At 46.2% G+C, this 18,477-nt stretch overlaps 1 protein-coding gene and 1 long non-coding RNA gene across 5 annotated transcripts in view; one reads left to right on the forward strand and one right to left on the reverse strand.

Annotated features, from left to right (window-relative positions):
- The window catches only part of TGS1 (trimethylguanosine synthase 1), a 49,558-nt gene extending 39,010 nt beyond the window's left edge, over positions 1-10,548 (reverse strand). For 2 of the 3 annotated variants that reach the window (XM_073331138.1, XM_073331140.1), the window contains exons 1-3: positions 10,279-10,548; positions 3,108-3,172; positions 964-1,142 (exon numbers count right to left, since the gene is read on the reverse strand). In XM_073331138.1, coding sequence (XP_073187239.1) covers positions 964-1,142; positions 3,108-3,172; positions 10,279-10,379 — 345 coding nt within the window. In that variant the 5' untranslated portion in view covers positions 10,380-10,548. Of the gene's footprint in view, positions 1-963; positions 1,143-2,558; positions 2,641-3,107; positions 3,173-10,278 lie in introns of those variants that run through there. The other variant, XM_073331141.1, reaches the window with a different exon arrangement.
- Positions 10,549-12,025: 1,477 nt separating this feature from the next.
- On the forward strand, positions 12,026-16,639 carry LOC140906699 (uncharacterized). Of its 2 annotated transcripts, XR_012157208.1 has the most exons (8): positions 12,026-13,141; positions 13,687-13,754; positions 13,979-14,044; positions 14,980-15,088; positions 15,623-15,712; positions 15,951-16,000; positions 16,115-16,185; positions 16,400-16,639. It is a non-coding gene; the product is annotated as an uncharacterized lncRNA (long non-coding RNA). The 2 variants fall into 2 exon arrangements; XR_012157209.1 differs by lacking the exon at positions 13,979-14,044.
- Positions 16,640-18,477: the final 1,838 nt, after the last annotated feature.

The following is an 18,477-nucleotide window of genomic DNA, read 5'->3' on the forward strand; positions in this document are numbered from 1 at the left end:
TCACTAGTGCCGACTGTGGATCTTTGGCTAAATCCATGAAACTATTAATTTGGCAGTAAAATGGGAAGAGAATAATCCTCTTTTACACTGAGTACAACTTACCAGGGCCAACAGCTACACAAAAAACTTATCCTACACAGAAGTACACCCCCAAACTTATTTCTGAATCACAGTCAGCTTCACTCAGCTTTGTACTGCTGAGGAAAGGAGCTTCAAAGTTCATTTGCATCAATGGCTGAGACTTTCAAAAGAACAAGCAGTGTTCAAGTTGTTAAATTGGAAACCCATTTTCAGTTGCTGTCAAAGTTCAGCTAGAACTGAAATGCTGTGATTCAAGTTTTGCAAAGGAAACCTTGCTCATTTTTTCTTAATGCCTGCTGGATAAAAGATGTCCAGAGTTACCTAATGGACTTGTAATATATACACACAAGTATCTTTGGAAGTACCTATATTTTAGAACCAAACTTTTCTATTATGAATCTGAAAAAAGTCAAACATGAGAGTTACTGAAACTCAAACCTGCTCTTCAGATTGTGTATGGCCACTTCAGAGAACCACTGAGAAGTTGGTTCCAGAGAACGAATACCCATCTTTCACTGAAGTTACTTCCTTCACAGCCCTCATAGCATACTTTATTTTAACATGCACTTTATAAAGCACCACTCCTACCAGTGTTCTATAAATTAAAAGTAGTGTGTATTCATTTCCCATTCAATTCCTTTGTCCCACAGTTTGTGTACCACTGTTTTTAATATTGTGTTTTGATCAGTTTATTCACAAATTTGTTCATTCAAGAAATTAATCAGTTCCTAATCCTACAACTTGCTCTGTGGACCAGCTTCTTCACATGTGTGCAGAGACATACAGACACACACGCACACACACACAGCGTTCAATTTACTTTCTTAGCTCAGAGTCTGGAAATACAAAGATGCATAAAAAGCACAGTAAACTGGAGTTTACCACAAATTCCTTGTGAGCTGACAGTCCTCCAAACTGAAGTGGTAACCCCATACTCCTCATGAGTTCAGCCTCTGAGTCCAGTTCATCCTCTTCCAGGCCCAAAGAATGATTGTTATTTGAGTTTTTTGTCACGTTGGGATGATGATTCCCCTCCTTCTCTTCCTCTATTTGCTCCTCTCCTATAAACAAGCGATATTAATTCAAAATTTCATAAATTGGTTTCAATCCTACCCAGCTCTGCTCTGTATCTTTCTGATGCAGAATCAGGAGATCTGCACCTCAAGTTTCTTTCCCCAGCTACATTCTATAACAACATTTGAAAACTGCTTAGTAGGCACAGCCCTCTCCATCTCTTGCTGTAGTTGATCACTGCAGCAAAACGAATTATCTCCAACTCATCTGAAGTGACTACATATCTGCAGGGTATGTAGGGTTTTTTGTTGATTTTTTTTTTTAAACACAGCAGCCAAGAAATACATACATGAATTCTGAACTTTTTAATGATGTAATTATTTCAATTGATTATAACAGAATAAGGGCCTCTGTTTTTGCCTACATGATTGTTGCCCCTGAAATGAACTGCACTCAAAAAAAGCATGAATGGAGTGGGAACACAGAATTGTGGGTGCAATTCACTACAGGCATAATTCTTACAATGTCTACAAAATGGAGACCCAGTTTGAAAATCAAGTCCCAGCTGTTTAAATATTTGTAAAACACATACTGCCTGATAGTATCTGGCCAAAAATCTAAAAGCAAGGGAGAGAGTACAGAAAGTAAATGCTTCACAGGACTTTTTTTGGCATATCATTAAACCAGTGGATCCCAAACTTGTTCCGCCGCTTGTGCAGGGAAAGCCTCTGCCGGGCCAGGCTGCTTTGTTTACCTGTCGCGTCTGCAGGTTTGGCCGATCGCGGCTCCCACTGGCCGCGGTTCGCTGCTCCAGGCCAACGGGAGCTGTTGGAAGCGACGCGGGCCGAGGGACGTACTGGCTGCTGCTTCCAGCAGCTCCCATTGGCCTGGAGCAGCAAACCGCAGCCAGTGGGAGCCGCGATCGGCCGAATCCTGCGGACACGGCAGGTAAACAAAGCAGCCCGGCCCAGCAGGGGCTTTCCCTGCACAAGTGGCAGAACAAGTTTGGGAACCACTGCATTAAACCATGGGAGATGGTCAGTAACTTTACAAATGTACCATAAATGGGTTAACAAAGATCATGCAATTTTACAAAACACGGTGTGCCAAGAATGTCACTAAATCACCTCAAAAAGGATATAGCCAGCTATCAATTCACCATTTGCTCTTCTCTCAGTCTTTACATTTAAAAAAATTGACATAATTACAAATATGTTTAGTGCTACAAAAATAATTGCCAAAGTAGGCACTGCATATTAATGAGGCTGGCTAAATGCAGACATTTGTAATCCTGTAGCAAAAATTGATTCTTAAGCATTTAAAAAAAATCAGTTTCTTAGCCCAGAGTATATTTATTATGCAGATAACAAGGATCATCTTCAAGTTCATCTACTAAAATGTGCTCTCTCTCCTTTCACCTCTATGCTTTGGTTGGTGACTGACCCCAGAACTCATCCATATACCTAAAAGAAATACGACTGCCTCCACTTCTGACCCCAGCACTCTGACAACTCCAAGTTCTTTCAATCTCCACTTTGTTGCTCTTTCTCAATGTGTGTGGAAAGTTTCGCCTCCTCTCTAGGCAGAGCTTTTCCTTTACAAAATATTTAGTATTTAGGCCAGGTAGGAGTGACAGGATAGTAAGGAGGCAATCACATGTCAAGGGAATCATGTTCATGTAGGCATCTTGATGGGGAGTGCTAAGGATGGTAGCCAATCAGAGCAGAGGAAGTAACAGTTGCCAGAACACAATGTACATTTAAGGAATAATTATGTTATCCTTAGGCCGGAAAGGTCCTCTTTAGCAAAAGCACTAAGAAATGGATGAGAAATTAGTATGATTATGGGTTAGTAACTATACAGCATTACCGCACCCTGAATAACTAATGTAATCACGTCTACATAATTACACATATTACCACAAAGCACATATTTACTACATAATTAGTAATTATTTTAGCCACTTGAACTAAAATCAACCCTGATGTCTTTAATTATCAAGCATACTTTACCTGTACTGTCATAGTCTTCTTTACCATAAAACCCCTTTAGTCCTAATTTGTATAATTTTCGATCCCTATAAAACAAATGAAAAAAACCCCAAACATTAAAACACATCATCATTATCAAGGTCATAAAAAAACCCAGAAAAACACAACAACCATGAAAAGGCAACACCACTGATGAATCACAGAATAAATCAGCAAGAACAAGATGGACAGAAAATGCAGCTGCTAAGAAGCTATAAAGACTGAGAAATAAGGGCCTCCTCCACCTACTAGATAGAGGGAAAACCAAATGCCCCAAGCCTGCAATCAACTGTTCATGGGGTGCCCCTTGCAAGATCAGTGGTCATTTATGGCAGTATCAGGGCCCAAGTGCTCAGATTTCTTCTGAGAGGGTGCTGAGTGGAATATGCCTTGCCACCCCCAATGCCGCTGCTAACACAATTCCAAGCTCATTGCTAGCATCATCCTGCCTTGCTTGCATTTCACAGTAGGCTTGGCAAGATGGTCAACTGAGCAGTCACTTGGCCGCCTACTATTTGACCAGTCAAATATTGTCAGATCTTCCAGCACAAATGCCCTGATGTAGGTGGCAGACTACGCTTTTGATTGCATGATGGTGCTGATAGCAAGCCGACATAAATGTCTTGATTAGGGCTGTCGATTAATCGCAGTTAACTCACTCAATTAACTCAAAAAAATCAATCAAAATTAATCACAGTTTTAATTGCACTGTTAAACAATAAAATACCAATTGAAATGTATTAAATATTTTGGATGTTTTTCTACATTTCATATATATTGTATTCTGCCTTGTAACTGAAATCAAAGTGTATATTATTTTTGCTTACAAATATTTGCACTGTAAAAATGATAAAAGAAATAGTATTTTTCAATTCACCTCAGACAAGTACTGCAATAATGCAATCTCTTTGTCGTAAAAGTGAACTTACAAATGTTACTTACATATCTGCACTCAAAAACAAAACAATGTAAAACTTCAGAGCCTACAAGTCCACTCAGTCCTACTTTTTGTTCAGCCAATCATTAAGACAAAACAAGTTTGTTCACATTTACAGAAGATAATGCTGCCCTCTTCTTGTTTACAATATCACCAGAAAATGAGAACAGGTGCTCTCATGCCACTGTTGTAGCCGAAGTCACAAGATGATTTGCGTGCCAGATGCGCTAAAGATTCACATGTCCCTTTATGCTTCAACCACCATTCTAGAAGACATGTGTCCATGCTGATGACGGGTTCTGCTCAACAGCAGTGCAAAGCATTGCAGACTGACGCATGTTCATTTTCATTATCTGAGTCAGATGCCACCGGCAGGTGGTTGGTTTTCTTTTTTGGTGGTTTGGGTTCTCTAGTTTCCGCATGGGAGTGTTGCTCTTTTAAGACATCTGAAAGCAAGCTCCACACCTTGTCCCACACAGATTTTGGAAGGCACTTCAGATTCTTAAACCGTGGGTCGAATGCCGTAGCTATCTTTAGAAATCTCTCATTAGTACTTTCTTTGCATTTTGTGAACTCTGCAGTGAAAGTGTTCTTAAAATCAACATGTGCTGGGTCATCTTCAGAGACTGCTATAAAAAGGGAAATATATGGCAGAATGTGGGTAAAACAGAGCAGGAGACATACAATTCTCCCCCAGGGCATTCAGTCAGAAACTGAATTAACGCTTTTTTTTTTTTTAATGAGCATCATCAGCATGGAAGCATGTCCTCTGGAATGGTGGCTGAAGCATGAAGGGGATATGAATGTTTAGCATCTCTGGCACGTAAATACCTTGCAATGCTGGCTACAAAAACACCATGCAAATGCCTGTTCTCACTTTCAGGTAACATTGTAAACAAGAAGCGGGTAGCATTACTGCCTGTAAATGTAAACAAACTTGTTTGAGCGATTCGCTGAACAAGAAGAACTGGACTTGCCGGCTCTAAACTCAAAACTTTCATGATAAAGAGATTGCACTTCAGTACTCATATTAGGTGAACTGAAAAATACTATTTCTTTTGTTTTTTACAGTGCAAATACTTGTAATCAGAAATAAATATTAAGTGAGCACTATACACTTAGTATTCTGTGTTGTAATTGAAATCACCATATTTGAAAATGTAGAAAACATTCAAAAATATTTAAATGATATTCTATGATTGTTTAACAGTGCGATTAATCGCGTGATTAATTTTTTTAATCGCTTGACAGCCTTAGTCTTGATCACTCACTTGTTAAGGCCACTGTAGAGAGGAGGTGTGCCCCCCCCCCCCCCCAGAGGCGGACATGGAAGGAGCACCGCAAGCCGCCTGGTGGGCTGAATCAGGAGGGCCACGACCTGCAAGCCAGACACAGAGTGGCAGGACAGGAAGGGGAAATGTAAAAGGCCAGCCCTGCAGCTCAGTTAGGAGGGAGCTGCTGGAGGACATGGATATTTTTTCCCCACTGCTGGCATCGAGCACCAAGCAGAACCGCTGCTGCTGCTCCAGGGACCTGCAACGTTCTTGATGTGGAGGAACTGCTACGGCTAACCCTGGCAGTGTATGCCGGGGAGATTGAGAACGACCCCTGGACACAGGTATGCCAGATGGGGAAGAGAAGGATGCAATGGAGGGGAACTAGGCAGTAGCCTGGTGGAGAGTGAGCCTCAGATCAGGTCAGTGTGTCATAGGCGGATCCCTGCTGACCCAGTGGCGGACTGCTCCACCATTGACAGGGCCCTGGATTGGGACACAGTGGAGTTGGGCAAGCCCATGTCCCTCCTACCATCCTACCACTGGGGTGGCAGTACTCCCCCTCTGTAGGCCAGGAGGCCTGTGCTCCCCAGCTCACCCCGTACCTGAGCCCCCAGAGACTGCATGTGACACTCACCCTGTACATGAGCCCCTACACTGGGCTGGTACTACAGATCTGCCTGATTGCAGGCCAGAGCCTTGGGTGGTTGCTGCCCCACCCTGCTTAATGGCTGGGCGAAGAGACTGTTGCCGCTCTGCCTGGTTACAGGCTAGAGCCCAGACTATTTATGACCCCACTCCATTTGAAGGACAGGACCCTTGAGAACTGCTAATTCCCCCCTTTTTTCCTGTGCTCGGAGAAGGCTCTAATTGACCTAAACTGCGAGGAGGCACGCCCCACCTCCCCCTGCCATATGTGGATGCCGAGGGACAGCCACGCCAGCTTACAGCTATCTGTTGCTGAAAAAGGTAAACTGGGGGAAAGCTGAGCTTGATTGGCTGGAATCTTAATGAACATTGTACATATGGATATCTTTATTTGTACACAACGCCATCTATGTACGTGGCATTTCAGACAGCACATTAAACAAGTTAAGACTCTGGCTCTTCCCTGAAGAGCTTATGATTTAAACTGACCAGACAAATATACAGAAGTTAACTTAGAAGGGAGTAGGGGAGGAAGAAGCACGTTCATAGTCATTAAACCTCGTTTTCCAACACACAGAAAAGATGCGCAGCCATTAAGCCTCTCCCTTAACTAAAGTATCACAGCTATTAAGCCCCCCCAGAACACTTTCCCCACCCACACCAAACACCCATGTAAATAACCCCCCATTTCTCCCCTCAACAAAAATCCCTTTCATAAGCCCTCCCACACAAATCTTGCTGAGAATATAAAACGCTTTATGCTGATGAGGAGTGTTGACACCACATCTCTGCAGAGGCCCCTCCCTTCCTGAAATCCTGCTCTATTCCTCCAACTGCTGCTTATGAGTCCCTTATGTTTGCTGCGGGGAGGAGAGGCCATCTGCTCTCCATGGGATCTGGGAATCTGTAAAGGTCCTAGGAGGGAGAGGGCAGCATGCCCAAAAACATTTCAATTGTCTGGAATCTTCTAGAACAGTAGGAGTTAGAAATAGATTTCAATCTAAGCATAGCTATTCAGTTCTAAGAGATACCTGATAATCTATTATGCAGAGTCAGGGGAAGCCAAAATCATTTGCAGGGACATTTTATTTTAATAGACATGAACATGCAACAACTGTCAAGGTTACGTGCAATCTCTGGTTTTCTGAGTATGTGACACATGCAGGTAGAATGGGGAAACATTTGTTGAATTCTTGTGGTATATGTCTAGCTGCTGTCAAAGATAGATTATTGCAGTCAAGCAAAAAAAAGAAAAACTGGCCTGCATCAAAATTTGGTTTTCTTCTGTGCATTCTCCTTCTGCTTTGTCTCCAGCAGCACCATCATTAAGCATGGAATCTTTTGATGAAGACAGTGATATAAGTGACAATGAAAGTGAAGCTAATTTCATTTCAACTTCTAATAAGAATTTTGCTACCTCATCTGCTTCAGCATCAAAAACTTCTACTCCTGGAAAGTCTTCCAATGTTCATCAAACTGGTATCAAGAGATTTTTGGATAGAATGTCCCAGGACCAGAAAAATAAATTTCACTGTATGTTTGTTGGATGTCCATATGAAATGGCATAAATATAAAGATCCTTATATACTAGAATTTTTTCATAAATAGTGTCCAATTTACAAAGTACCTATTAGGAAGCAGCGTGCAGGCAGTCTTCTGAATGTCAAAGAGAATTATGTGAGGAAGAGAGAGTTGGTTTTATAGCAAAAGCTCCTCACAGGTCTCTAGCGTCTGGAGCAATATTTGTAATGAGGATGTCATCACCTTCATGATAACAACTCCACAACAAGTGTTTACTCATTCCAGTAAACAACTGAGCATCACCCCACAGAGCCCAATATATCGCTAACCAGTTTAAAAATATAATCAATAAATTGAATCCATGGAAGGTTATTTTGGTTGTGACCTACAACAGAGTAACATGAAAGCTGCTTGGACTTTTAGTTGATAAATGACAATACAAACATTCTATGTTACTGATGTACTGCCTATAAGATGACAGGTTTCAGAGTAGCAGCTGTTTGTCTGTATTCGCAAAAAGAAAAGGAGTACTTGTGGCACCTTAGAGACGAACAAATTTATTTGAGCATAAGCTTTCGTGAGTTACAGCTCACTTCATCGGATGCATTCAGTGGAAAATACAGTGGGGAGATTTTATATACACAGAGAACATGAAACAATGGGTGTTACCATACACACTGTAACAAGAGTGGTCAGGTAAGGTGAGCTATTACCAGGGGGGGGAGGGGGGGAGACACACCTTTTGTAGTGATAATCAAGGTGGGCCATTTCCAGCAGTTGACAAGAACGTGTGATGAACGGGGGGGGGGGGGGGGGGGGGGGGGGGAGAGTTGGGGGGGAGGGGAAATAGTTTTACTTTGTGTAATGACACATCCACTCACAGTCTTTATTCAAGCCTAAGTTAATTGTATCCAGTTTGCAAATTAATTCCAATTCAGCAGTCTCTGAATACGGAAAATAGTGCTATGTTGTCTGATGCCAAGAATGAGTTCCTTAAGAACATATCTGGGAAAACACAGTCCACTTACAAAAGCTGAAGGGAAAAAAAAACCACAGAAAAATCAAGTGATCATTCCCACAGATAATGCTGCCTAGCTTTTTGACCTTTGCTTCCAGGGCCAAGACCTTACTGATGATTACTTTGTTTCAACTGGTGACCTCATAGTGGCTTCTGCAAATTGTAAAGGATAGTCAAATGTACAGGTAAGAAAGTATAAAGCAAAAGGTAGCCCATTCAGTCATAAAATAACATGGAGTGTAGTTTCAGCAGTAGAATCAAATCTCCTTCATTGTGGTGGAAAGGGCTGTGTCCTCCTTGCACTATAGCTATAATGGCAGATTTTCTTAACACATACATATATTACTGCATGTGCAAAACAAAACTGGTCCATTTGGGGAACCATCCATTCAAAACCCAGAAACTGAAGACATCCTCTTTCTGGGAAGCTGGTGACAACATATCACAATGTAAGATTGGAGAATAAAATGTAGATGAAAAGTTGACTCAATATTCATCAGATAAAGAAGAAGGAGATACCGATGAATGCAATGATGAGGACAAAGATATAGACGAAGCCGCTGAAGTTGACAAAGAAAATGAAGATTAAAAAAAGAAAGATGCTTGAAGAGTTGACCAGCTGCCTACCTAGCATACGTGCATTTAAAAATGACTTTTTTCTTTTATAGTTGCTAGGTGTTTGTTTTATTACTGCTTAAATTTTATTTTTCTTTGACACTGCTCAGTCTTGAATAATATTCTCATTTGTATGCCACCTAACATGACTAAAATGCGAATAATAATTATTCTTTCATTTGTAAAGAAATTATTTTCTTTTTGGAGATTTTTCTGAGTTAAAATAACACAGTTAAATAAAAAAAAAAAAAAGAGTACTAGTGGCACCTTAGAGACGCACCAATTTATTGAGCATAAGCTTTCGTGAGCTACAGCTCACTTCATCGGATGCATGCCACTAGTACTCCTTTTCTTTTTACGAATACAGACTAACACGGCTGCTACTCTGAAACAGTTAAATAACTTGCGGTTTGTAGTAAGGGCTGAGCCTATTGGAGAACAAAAAGACTTGGCCCTGGTCTACATTACAGAGTTTACGTTGACCTAAGTGTATACACTAAAATATAGCTCCCACTGATGTAACTTGCCCATCACACCAACTTAATAACTTAAGCATAGTGCTGAAGTCTATGTAGTTAGATTGACGCAGTGTCAGTGTAGACACTACTTTGCTTAGATTGACTGTTGTGGACTTTCAGAAGCCATCCCACAATGCCCTACATTGACAGTTAAATTGGTAACCGCTCCTAGTGAGGACATGCACCACCAACACAAGGAGCATAGTGTGGACATGCAAAAACAATGTAATTACTGCGGTAGCTGTACATCAATGTATCATAGGTCAACTTAATTTTGTAGACTTGATTTGCTCTTTTGTTACTGTTGTTATAGGATAGCAATTTAACATATTTTATCATTTTTGACACACTGAAAATACTGGACCACTGTTTGGCCAGTCCACTGACCAATTATTTTTGGACGGGTCCAATGCCCAGCCCTGCTTTGGAGCACACAGGTACCTCCCCTGCTGACCTGACATTTCTCGTAACCCCACTAGAGAGGTGAAGCCCTGATCCCCCCGGTGCACAGGGAGAGACCCACCCATGGAAAGAGCAGCCCCTGCATTAGCGCTAACCACCAGGCCAGCGCCCCTAGGCCGCCCCAGGGAGCTGAGGTCCGGGGGAGGGGGCCCGTACTCACTCCACAAAGGCCCGGGAACAGAGGCACAGGATGCTGCCAGCTCCCTCATCCGCCTGCAGCAGCAGCTCCGCCACGAGGCGGCTCCGCGGCTCGTAGGGCATCCGCCCGCGGCCAACGGGAAAGGCGGGGCGCAGCGGAGGGGCACGCGCTGCTGTGCGAGTCTCGCGGCGGCCGCGGCTCAGCCCGCGCTTGCAGCAGGGGCGCGGCGGGCGCAATGGCCTCGCGTTCCTTCCGCCGGAAGCGGCCTCGACGGGGTTGGGGTGTCGCACCCAATGGGGTCCGGGCGGAGTCGCAGGAGCGTGGTTCCGGACTCAGGGCCGAAAGGGGGGCGGGGGAGTGAGAGCCCGGGCGGGCCGGCCTGCAAGCTCACCCTGCACCGCGCACAAACAGCTCCCTCGCCCCATTCCCGAACTGAGCATGCCCAGTAACCGTCGCGGTTGCCGCTGCCCTCGCTTCTCCTGGCGATTGGCTGCCTCCCCTTTGGAGGGGTTGAAAAGGATTAAGGGGGGCAAATCGCGGCGGGGGGGGGGGTCAGGATTCGGGCAGGGGGCAAAACGTTTACTGGCGGGGATCAAGCTACTGTAGGTAGCGGGCAGCAGAGGGGCTGAAGGGGGAAAATCGGGGGTGGGAGCCGGAGTTAAGCCCGGGGGGGGTGCCAGACCCTGGGGGGGGAGGGACAAAACCCCCCTTTAGGGAGGGGGGGGGGACAGTGACCCCATGGTATGAGCCACCTGCTGTGCTCGCAAGGCGGGGGGGGGGGGGGAGGGGCAGAGGCTTTTTCGCTCTGCCCCCAGGACGCTGCACGTCAGCCCCGGCGCAGAGGGCGGGTTCCCGGGGCCGGGCTCCTAAAGGCCCGGGCCGCCCAATCCCGAGACCGTCTGTGCTCAGGCGCCGCAGCCCCGCGCTTGTATCGTGCCCCGGGGCTGCGGTGCGTGCTCCGGCCGGGAGGCGGACTCGGGGCAATCGCCTGCAGACGCGCCCGCCCTCAGACTCTGCCCCTCGCCTCCTGAATACGCAAAAGAGTCTTCTCTCAGTGCCTGTGTCCATATGAAATCACTGCAGCTCCTTTCTCTTATATAACGTGCTGAGTTGCTAACTCCCTCCCAGAGCCCACATGTCTGCAGCCCCTCCTGTACCCCACTCCCCTGCACCCCTCACTCAGACTCCCCAGAGCCTGCAACCCTCCTGCACCCCAACTCCCTCCCAGAGCCTGCACCCCAAAAAGGGCCGGATTAACCTTTTGTGGGCCCGGTGCTAAACATATTTGTGGGCCCCCATGGGGGCAACGGGCACATGGGGCCGGGGGGGGCAGAGTCCTCAGAGCGAGGGGCTGGCTGGGGGCATGGGAGATGGGTCATGGCACGGCAGGGACAGCCCCACTCCACCCAGCCCAGTACAAGGCCACTGTTTACAAACCGGGAGCTGCCAGACACACACTGGCCAGCCCAGCCCCTGGGCTGCCATGCTGCTGCTTCTTCTTGGGGGCGGGCCCATGCTGCACCATGCTGCCCCCCTGCCCAGCACCCCTCTGACTCAGTGCCACACCACTGGAAGGGGCCCCCCTACGCCCAGTGCCACACCACCCAGAGACCCCCACAAACCCCCATGCCCAGTGCCCTCCCACAGACCACTATGCCCAGCACAGTCCCCCCCCCCCCCCCCCCGGACCACTATGCCAGCACAGTCCCCCCCCCCCCCCCCCCCGGAACTCCCCCACAGCTCCTCTCACTGCCCAGTTCCCCCCAGCCAAACACCCCCCACAGCCCTCCAACAACTGCACAGTACCCTTCACCTCCCTGCCCAGAGGCCCCCCCACAGATCCCCTCACTGCCCAGTGCCCCCCACCACCACAACTGTACAGTGTCCTGCGCTGACCCCCCAAACTTCCCAGCACCCTGACACAGATCTTCCCCACTGCACAGCCCCTCAACACACACAGATCTCCCCACTGCCCAGCACCCCCCCAGACCCATTAAAGACCTACTCTCCCACACCCTGACCCCCTGCCACAATAGCCGGCCCTGATGGGAGGTGACTGTATCTGCCAGGCTGAGCCGACAGCGCAGCCAGAGCTGGTCCGGGGCAGGATAACTCCGGCCCCTTGGGAGTGGTGCAATCAGCCAAGCTGGAGCAGGAACAGAGCCTGCCCGGGCCAGGCTCCCTCAGGGACCCACATGCCTGGCAGGACCCACCCAGCTGAGCCCCCCACACTGTCCCCTGTCACTGGCTGAGGCTGGCCCAGCCTCTGCACCAGTCCCAGGTGGCTCTTCGCCTGGGGAGGCAGGTGGGGCCCCACAGGTCCCAGGAAGCGGAGACAGCTCAGAGCTGGAGCAGTGCTGGGGAGCGGGGCAGATCCCTGGGACATGACTCCCAAGATCCCACCGAGCCCATCCACACCCATTGGCCCCGTGGCCAGCAGCCCTGCTGAGATAGCTGAACCAGCGGGCAGCTCTCCTCGCGCCCCCTCCCGCCCCAGCTCACCTCTGCTCTGCCTCCTTGGGCCTGAGCGTGAAGCCGCCGCCTGCTTCTCAACCCTCCCCAGCTTCCCACGCGAACAGCTGATTTGCGGGAAGCTGTGGGGGAGGGGGCGGAGAAGCAGAGCGGGGTAGCGCGTTCAGGGGTGGAGGCGGAGCGGAGATGAGCTTGGGCCGGGTGTGGGGAGCTGCCGGTGGGGGCTCTGCACCCGCCAAATTTTCCCCGTGGGGGCTCCAGCCCTGGAGCACCCACGGAGCTGGTGCCTAAGGCGCCACTTTTGATGTGATCAGTGGGGGGAGCAGCTGCTCCCCCTGCTCTCCCCCAGCTACGCTACCCCACCCCTAGGAGCCAGAGGGACCTGCCGGATGCTTCCCGGGAGCCACCCCAGGTAAGCACCGCCGGGACTACCCACCTCGCCCCCCAGCAGGTCCCTCTGGCTCTTAGGGGCGGGGCGGGGTGGGGCGGGCACCCGCTACGGTGGCCCACGAGACCCTCCTGCCCTGTTCTGGGGGCAGTCAGGGGACAGGGGATGGGGGTGGATGGGGCAGGAGTCCTGGGGAGGGGGGCGTCAAGGAACACGGGGGGTTGGATGGGGCAGGAGTCCCAGGGGGCGGGGCCGGGCAGGAGTCCTGGGGGGCGGGGGTGGGCCACGACCCCCTCATGGGGTGAGGAGGGAACCGGTTGTTAAGATTTTGAAAGCTCATCACTGAATGGGTCCATTAATTAAACACAAGTATGCAAACAGCTTAGTCAGTTTTTACATTAAGTAAGACAGAGCACATTGATTACAAATCATTTTATTTTTACAGGACTCTCTTACGTATCTGATTTGTAACACTAAGGATCCCTTGCATGTCTGTCTATATTAAACTCATTATGTTCGTGATGTGCCAGCATTATTAATGCATAAATAACTTTGTTGACTGTCAACAGGTACAAGCCATCTCATCAGTAGTTTCCACTGTCATTCTCTCAGCAGAGCTCCACAAATGAAAGTGAAGGTAAATGCTAACACTCTTTCATACATAGCATGAGCAAAACACAATTTCATTCAGTGAGTTAAACATAGTGTGAAACGGCAAATACAATGCTATGTTTGATGTGGAGGAGTACTCTAATAGTAATACATGTAATGAAATTGGGAATTTCAGTATAATGTACATTTCATGGTTTGCTTCACTGGAAACTATAATTGCATTTCTAATTTCTTTTTAAATAAATACAGAGTGAATTACTTCAAAATGATATATTATTGCTTCCTTACCACACACCAGGTCATTGGGTTCTTGCGGTAAGATGTTTTGTATTGTACTTTGGATTATGGGCAATAAATGTGGTATTAAATACGCTATTTGTAACATTTATAGCTAGCAGTGATATAATTTCCCGTGTTGCGGGTTTTCAGTGAGTTCAGTGCATGCAAAGGAAAGTGGAATGTGAACGATAAAAATAAAATGCTACTGTCAAGTTACGTTGTTAATGTAACTTGGAAGAATACATTCTGTATTGAACTGATGAATGATTTCACAATATGCTTTCCTCATGTGTGTTACTGGGACATTACAAACGAGAATATGTTAATTGCATAATAATTTTTGATAAATCAGTATAAAATTTTTGAAAGAATCACACTACCAATGTAATTGGTGAATGTATTTACACTTACAGATAGCCTTGATGAAAAAAAGGAATTGTTAATAATTGACCCCTTGTGTGATGAGATGAGATATGAAAGAACATGCCTGAGGAATTGGAGGTGTTTTATTAGATACTTACTTTTACAGTGGACATGAACTGTTCCGTTGAAAAATTTTTTAAAGGGAAGGTAACAATAGTGAGACGAATATCTTCCTGTTAGCTACAAATAAAAATTGAAACAGCATGTGCTTGTACTAAATATGCTTAGTAATGGACTTTGAGTGAACTTGTGCGATTTGACTCTGGGAAACGACTTCACAGAATGTGGACATGAAACAGTAGCATGTTGCCTGATTGAGAATGTGTTATTATCAACATGGGGCATGGCAAATCAGGTGATACACTGTGTAAGAGTGAGACAATAATATGAAAGCAAGTGTGTATATATGTGAGCAATAAGTCATTTCAATCATTAATTAAAAAGAGATAGAACTGATTTGTACCTATGTCCAGAAACCGGAGGGGGGAAAAAAAAGGAAAGAAAAGCTCATTTATGCACTCCGCTAATGTACTCTCTAAAAATTTCAGAAACTTCATCAAATGATTAACTAGAAAATCCTCATCTGATTGGAATAGTAAAATTGTTCAGCATCCCAGACAAAGTGATGGCCACAACTGCAGACCACTCATCTTAAAGGTATTGAACACCAAATTGCCATTATCATTTGTTATGTATGTGTAATTATCCAGGGTGAAAGTAAATGCCAGAGATTACCAGTGGGCACTGCACCAGCGTCCTTGCTAAGGTGTGTAGGGTGGGCTTGTGGCTCCCAGAAGGGATGGGGTCTCTGGCGGAAGGTGCGGTGCTGGGGGGCCAGATTTCACCAGACAGCCCTTCCTGACAGCTACTGCTGCAGTGGCCAGGAGCACCAGGCCCTTGTAAATTGCCGGAACACAGGGCCCCTTTTGCTCCCCAGCTGTCAGCAGCCCTGCTAGTAGCATGCAACAGTGTTGCCGGACCCTATGGCAGGGCCGCTGATGTGGGGGGAGCGGGGCGGGGGAATGGGATAAAGGGGGCAGTGATGTTAAAGCATAAAGCACTGCCACAGCGGAAGTGTAACATCAGCTGTGTACGGGTTGGTACCGGTGGCCGGTTCTTACCGGTATGCTGGACCAGGCCACTCTCACCTATGGTAATTATGATGTTTATTCTAAATATCAGTGTTGTTAGTTTGCAGAAACGTATTTGCAGCACAAACAACACAAGAGGCTAATACTGCGTTTAGAAGACATATAGCAATTCTTCTAATGAAGGAGTCAGGTAATTACTTTCTACCATGTACTGTGGACTCATTAGGCAGTTGTGAAGACAACAGGAAGAGTGGAATTATGTCACGTAGCAGACAGTTATCTTAATACTCCTAAAGTGGGATATCTCACAGGTTTGGTTCTGTAATGGTGACTATGAATCAATAATATCTTTAAGTACACAAAAATTTGAATGGGGTGAATGGTTGCTATTCATCGACCAGTTGAATGAAATTGGTATTTTTATATAGGTGCAGTAAAGTAAAAATTTGAGAAAATATGACTCCCAAAAAAGAAAAAGGTATGTTAAAACCAGTGACTGGATTAAAATATTGACATTAATAAATCAAGATTTGCATTTTCAGTGTTGGTCGTAATGTATTCATCATTTCATCGCGCTATATTTATTTTTCAGAAAGCGTGGAGGACTCCTGCATCTACCGCAGGCTTGTCAACTGTGAAAAGGAAAGTGAGGATTGCACGATGGTAAGAAGCATAGAATTGTATGAGAAATAAATGCCATAAACTGCCTAAGGATAATGATTCTTGTAAAAATTCCACATCAGTAAACATTTTTATCATGCTGATAGGCATATGTTAGCTAATGCTGACATATGGAAGGAATAGCATGAGTGAATGCAAAGTATGTGTAACCTTATAACTTCTGTGATTTCATTTTCTCAATTGTTACATATCAAAGGTCCAGTGTGATTCTTGCAAGAGGTGGGTACATATGCCCTGCATTCCAGAAGTCAAGACTATCTGACTGATGAGAAGAAAGAGTACAACTGCAAAAAATGTGCATAGTTCCCTTCTTTACCAAAAAAACAACAACAAAACAAAATAAATAAAAACAATAAAACAACAACAACAACAAACCATTGTGTTTAAATGCCTCTTGTTCAAAACATAATGCAACCAAAATAAATGTGTTAATTTATATACCAGATTATAATAATAAATGTTTTTTATTTGAAAAAAAATATTCTTGGTATTTGTGTCCATGTGTATAATGCAAATTATAAAAGCAGCAAGGAGGAAGCAAATCGTGAGTGTTTTTGACCCATCCCTCCTGATTCGCAACCATCCCTGGCTCAGTGACAAATGCATGGGCAGCCAAGGCATTGGAAATAAGCAAGGAGGAAGCCAGTGAAAAAAATCAAAGGGACCACTCTGGAATCACCTTGGGCTCATGGGCATGCTCCGGACCCCCAAACCTTACCTCCCTTTTCACATACTCACACACAAAATGAAGCAGCACGCCTCAATCATCCAATAAATCAATTTGGCACATTAGCAAGGAGGAAGCAAATCGTGAGTGTTTTCAACCAAAAACCCTATCCCTCCTGATTTGGAACCTGGCCCAGGTGGTAGCAAGTCCCGAGAAGTAGCCAAGATGGTCACTTTTGCGTGGCAGAAACTGTACCTAGATGCAAAAGGAGAGGATTATTATTTGTGTCGTCACATCAGGGCTGCCGCCTGCACTTGGGCTCCCTGGCGTCGGCTGGGAAAATGCCTGGCTGAGCCTTTTGTTACCAGCGCTTCCCGTGTTCAGTGAAGCGCAGGGTTCTCTGCTGGCCCTTGGGGCAGAGTCCGTGTCCCGCTCCTTTCCCCGCCCCGGGCACTAGGGGAGGAAGCTGGAGGCCTCCTTTCACTCCTCCGAAATGGTCCCTATGTGCTTCACAGCGCGTAGCTTTCCTGCCAGACTTGCTCCCGCGCAGTGCAGCATGGTAATTGCTACCAGATTTTTTGATAGGAACAAATTCTTCTATTACCCGAACAAGGTTGAGCGTAGCTTCTCAAGTCCCTACAACAGTGATTTCCTCTCTTGAGATAAAGGGCATTGCTACACTTGCAGACGTAGAGCGCTTTAAGTTAAACCAGCCTTCAGAGAGCGCAGTAGGGAAAGTGCTGCAGTGTGTTCATGCTGACAGCTACAAGCACACTGGCATTGCCACATTAGCAGCTCTTGCAAAGGCCACAGAGAGCAGTGCATTGCGGTTGCTATCCCAGCATGCAAGTGACTGCAACGTGCTTTTCAAATGGGGGGAGGGGCATGGAGTGTGACGGGGATGTGTTGTGTGTATGTGTGGGGGGGAGAGAGTGGGTTTTGGTGGGGGCTGAGAGCATGTCAGCATGCTGTCTTGTAAGTTCGGACAGCAGCAGACCCCCTTCTACCCCACCTCTCTCTCTCACACACACAACATTCCACACTAATGGTTGCTTTGTCTCTGAGCAGATAAGCAGCCGGCTGTTAGAAATGGAGCTTTCAAAGGGCATATCTGCATTCCTACAGCGAATTCAAAACAATGAGAAGAATGGCCACTTGACTTAAGGGGATTATGGGACGTTTCTGGAGGCTGATCAGAGCGCAGTAATGCAACACCTCATTCACATTGATGCCCAGGGGTTTCAGCCAAGGTGCAAGAAGCATTAATCTTCTCGCCCAGGTGGAGTACCAGGAGCACTCTAGCCGTGGAGTCAGAGTGCTCTACGTGCCTTGCCAGCGTGGATGGGTCGTGAGCTAGGGCACCCAGGGCTGCTTTAATGCACTCTAACTCGCAAGTGTAGCCAAGCCCTACGTTTTGTTCTAGAACTAGAGTCTTCTTTAAGTGGGCAGAGGTGTCTTGCCTGTTTGTCCATTTTGTATACAGTACACATTGTTTCTGTTCTTTGTGCCTTTTAAGTACATGTTGGTCTCTCTCAGTGATTTCTGCATTTGTTATAGGTCTTTTGTCTTCTCTCTTTATATTTATGGTGTACTGTTTCCTTCCTAAA

This window comes from Lepidochelys kempii, chromosome 2, assembly GCF_965140265.1.
Source record: "Lepidochelys kempii isolate rLepKem1 chromosome 2, rLepKem1.hap2, whole genome shotgun sequence".
Lineage (NCBI taxonomy): Eukaryota > Metazoa > Chordata > Testudines > Cheloniidae > Lepidochelys > Lepidochelys kempii.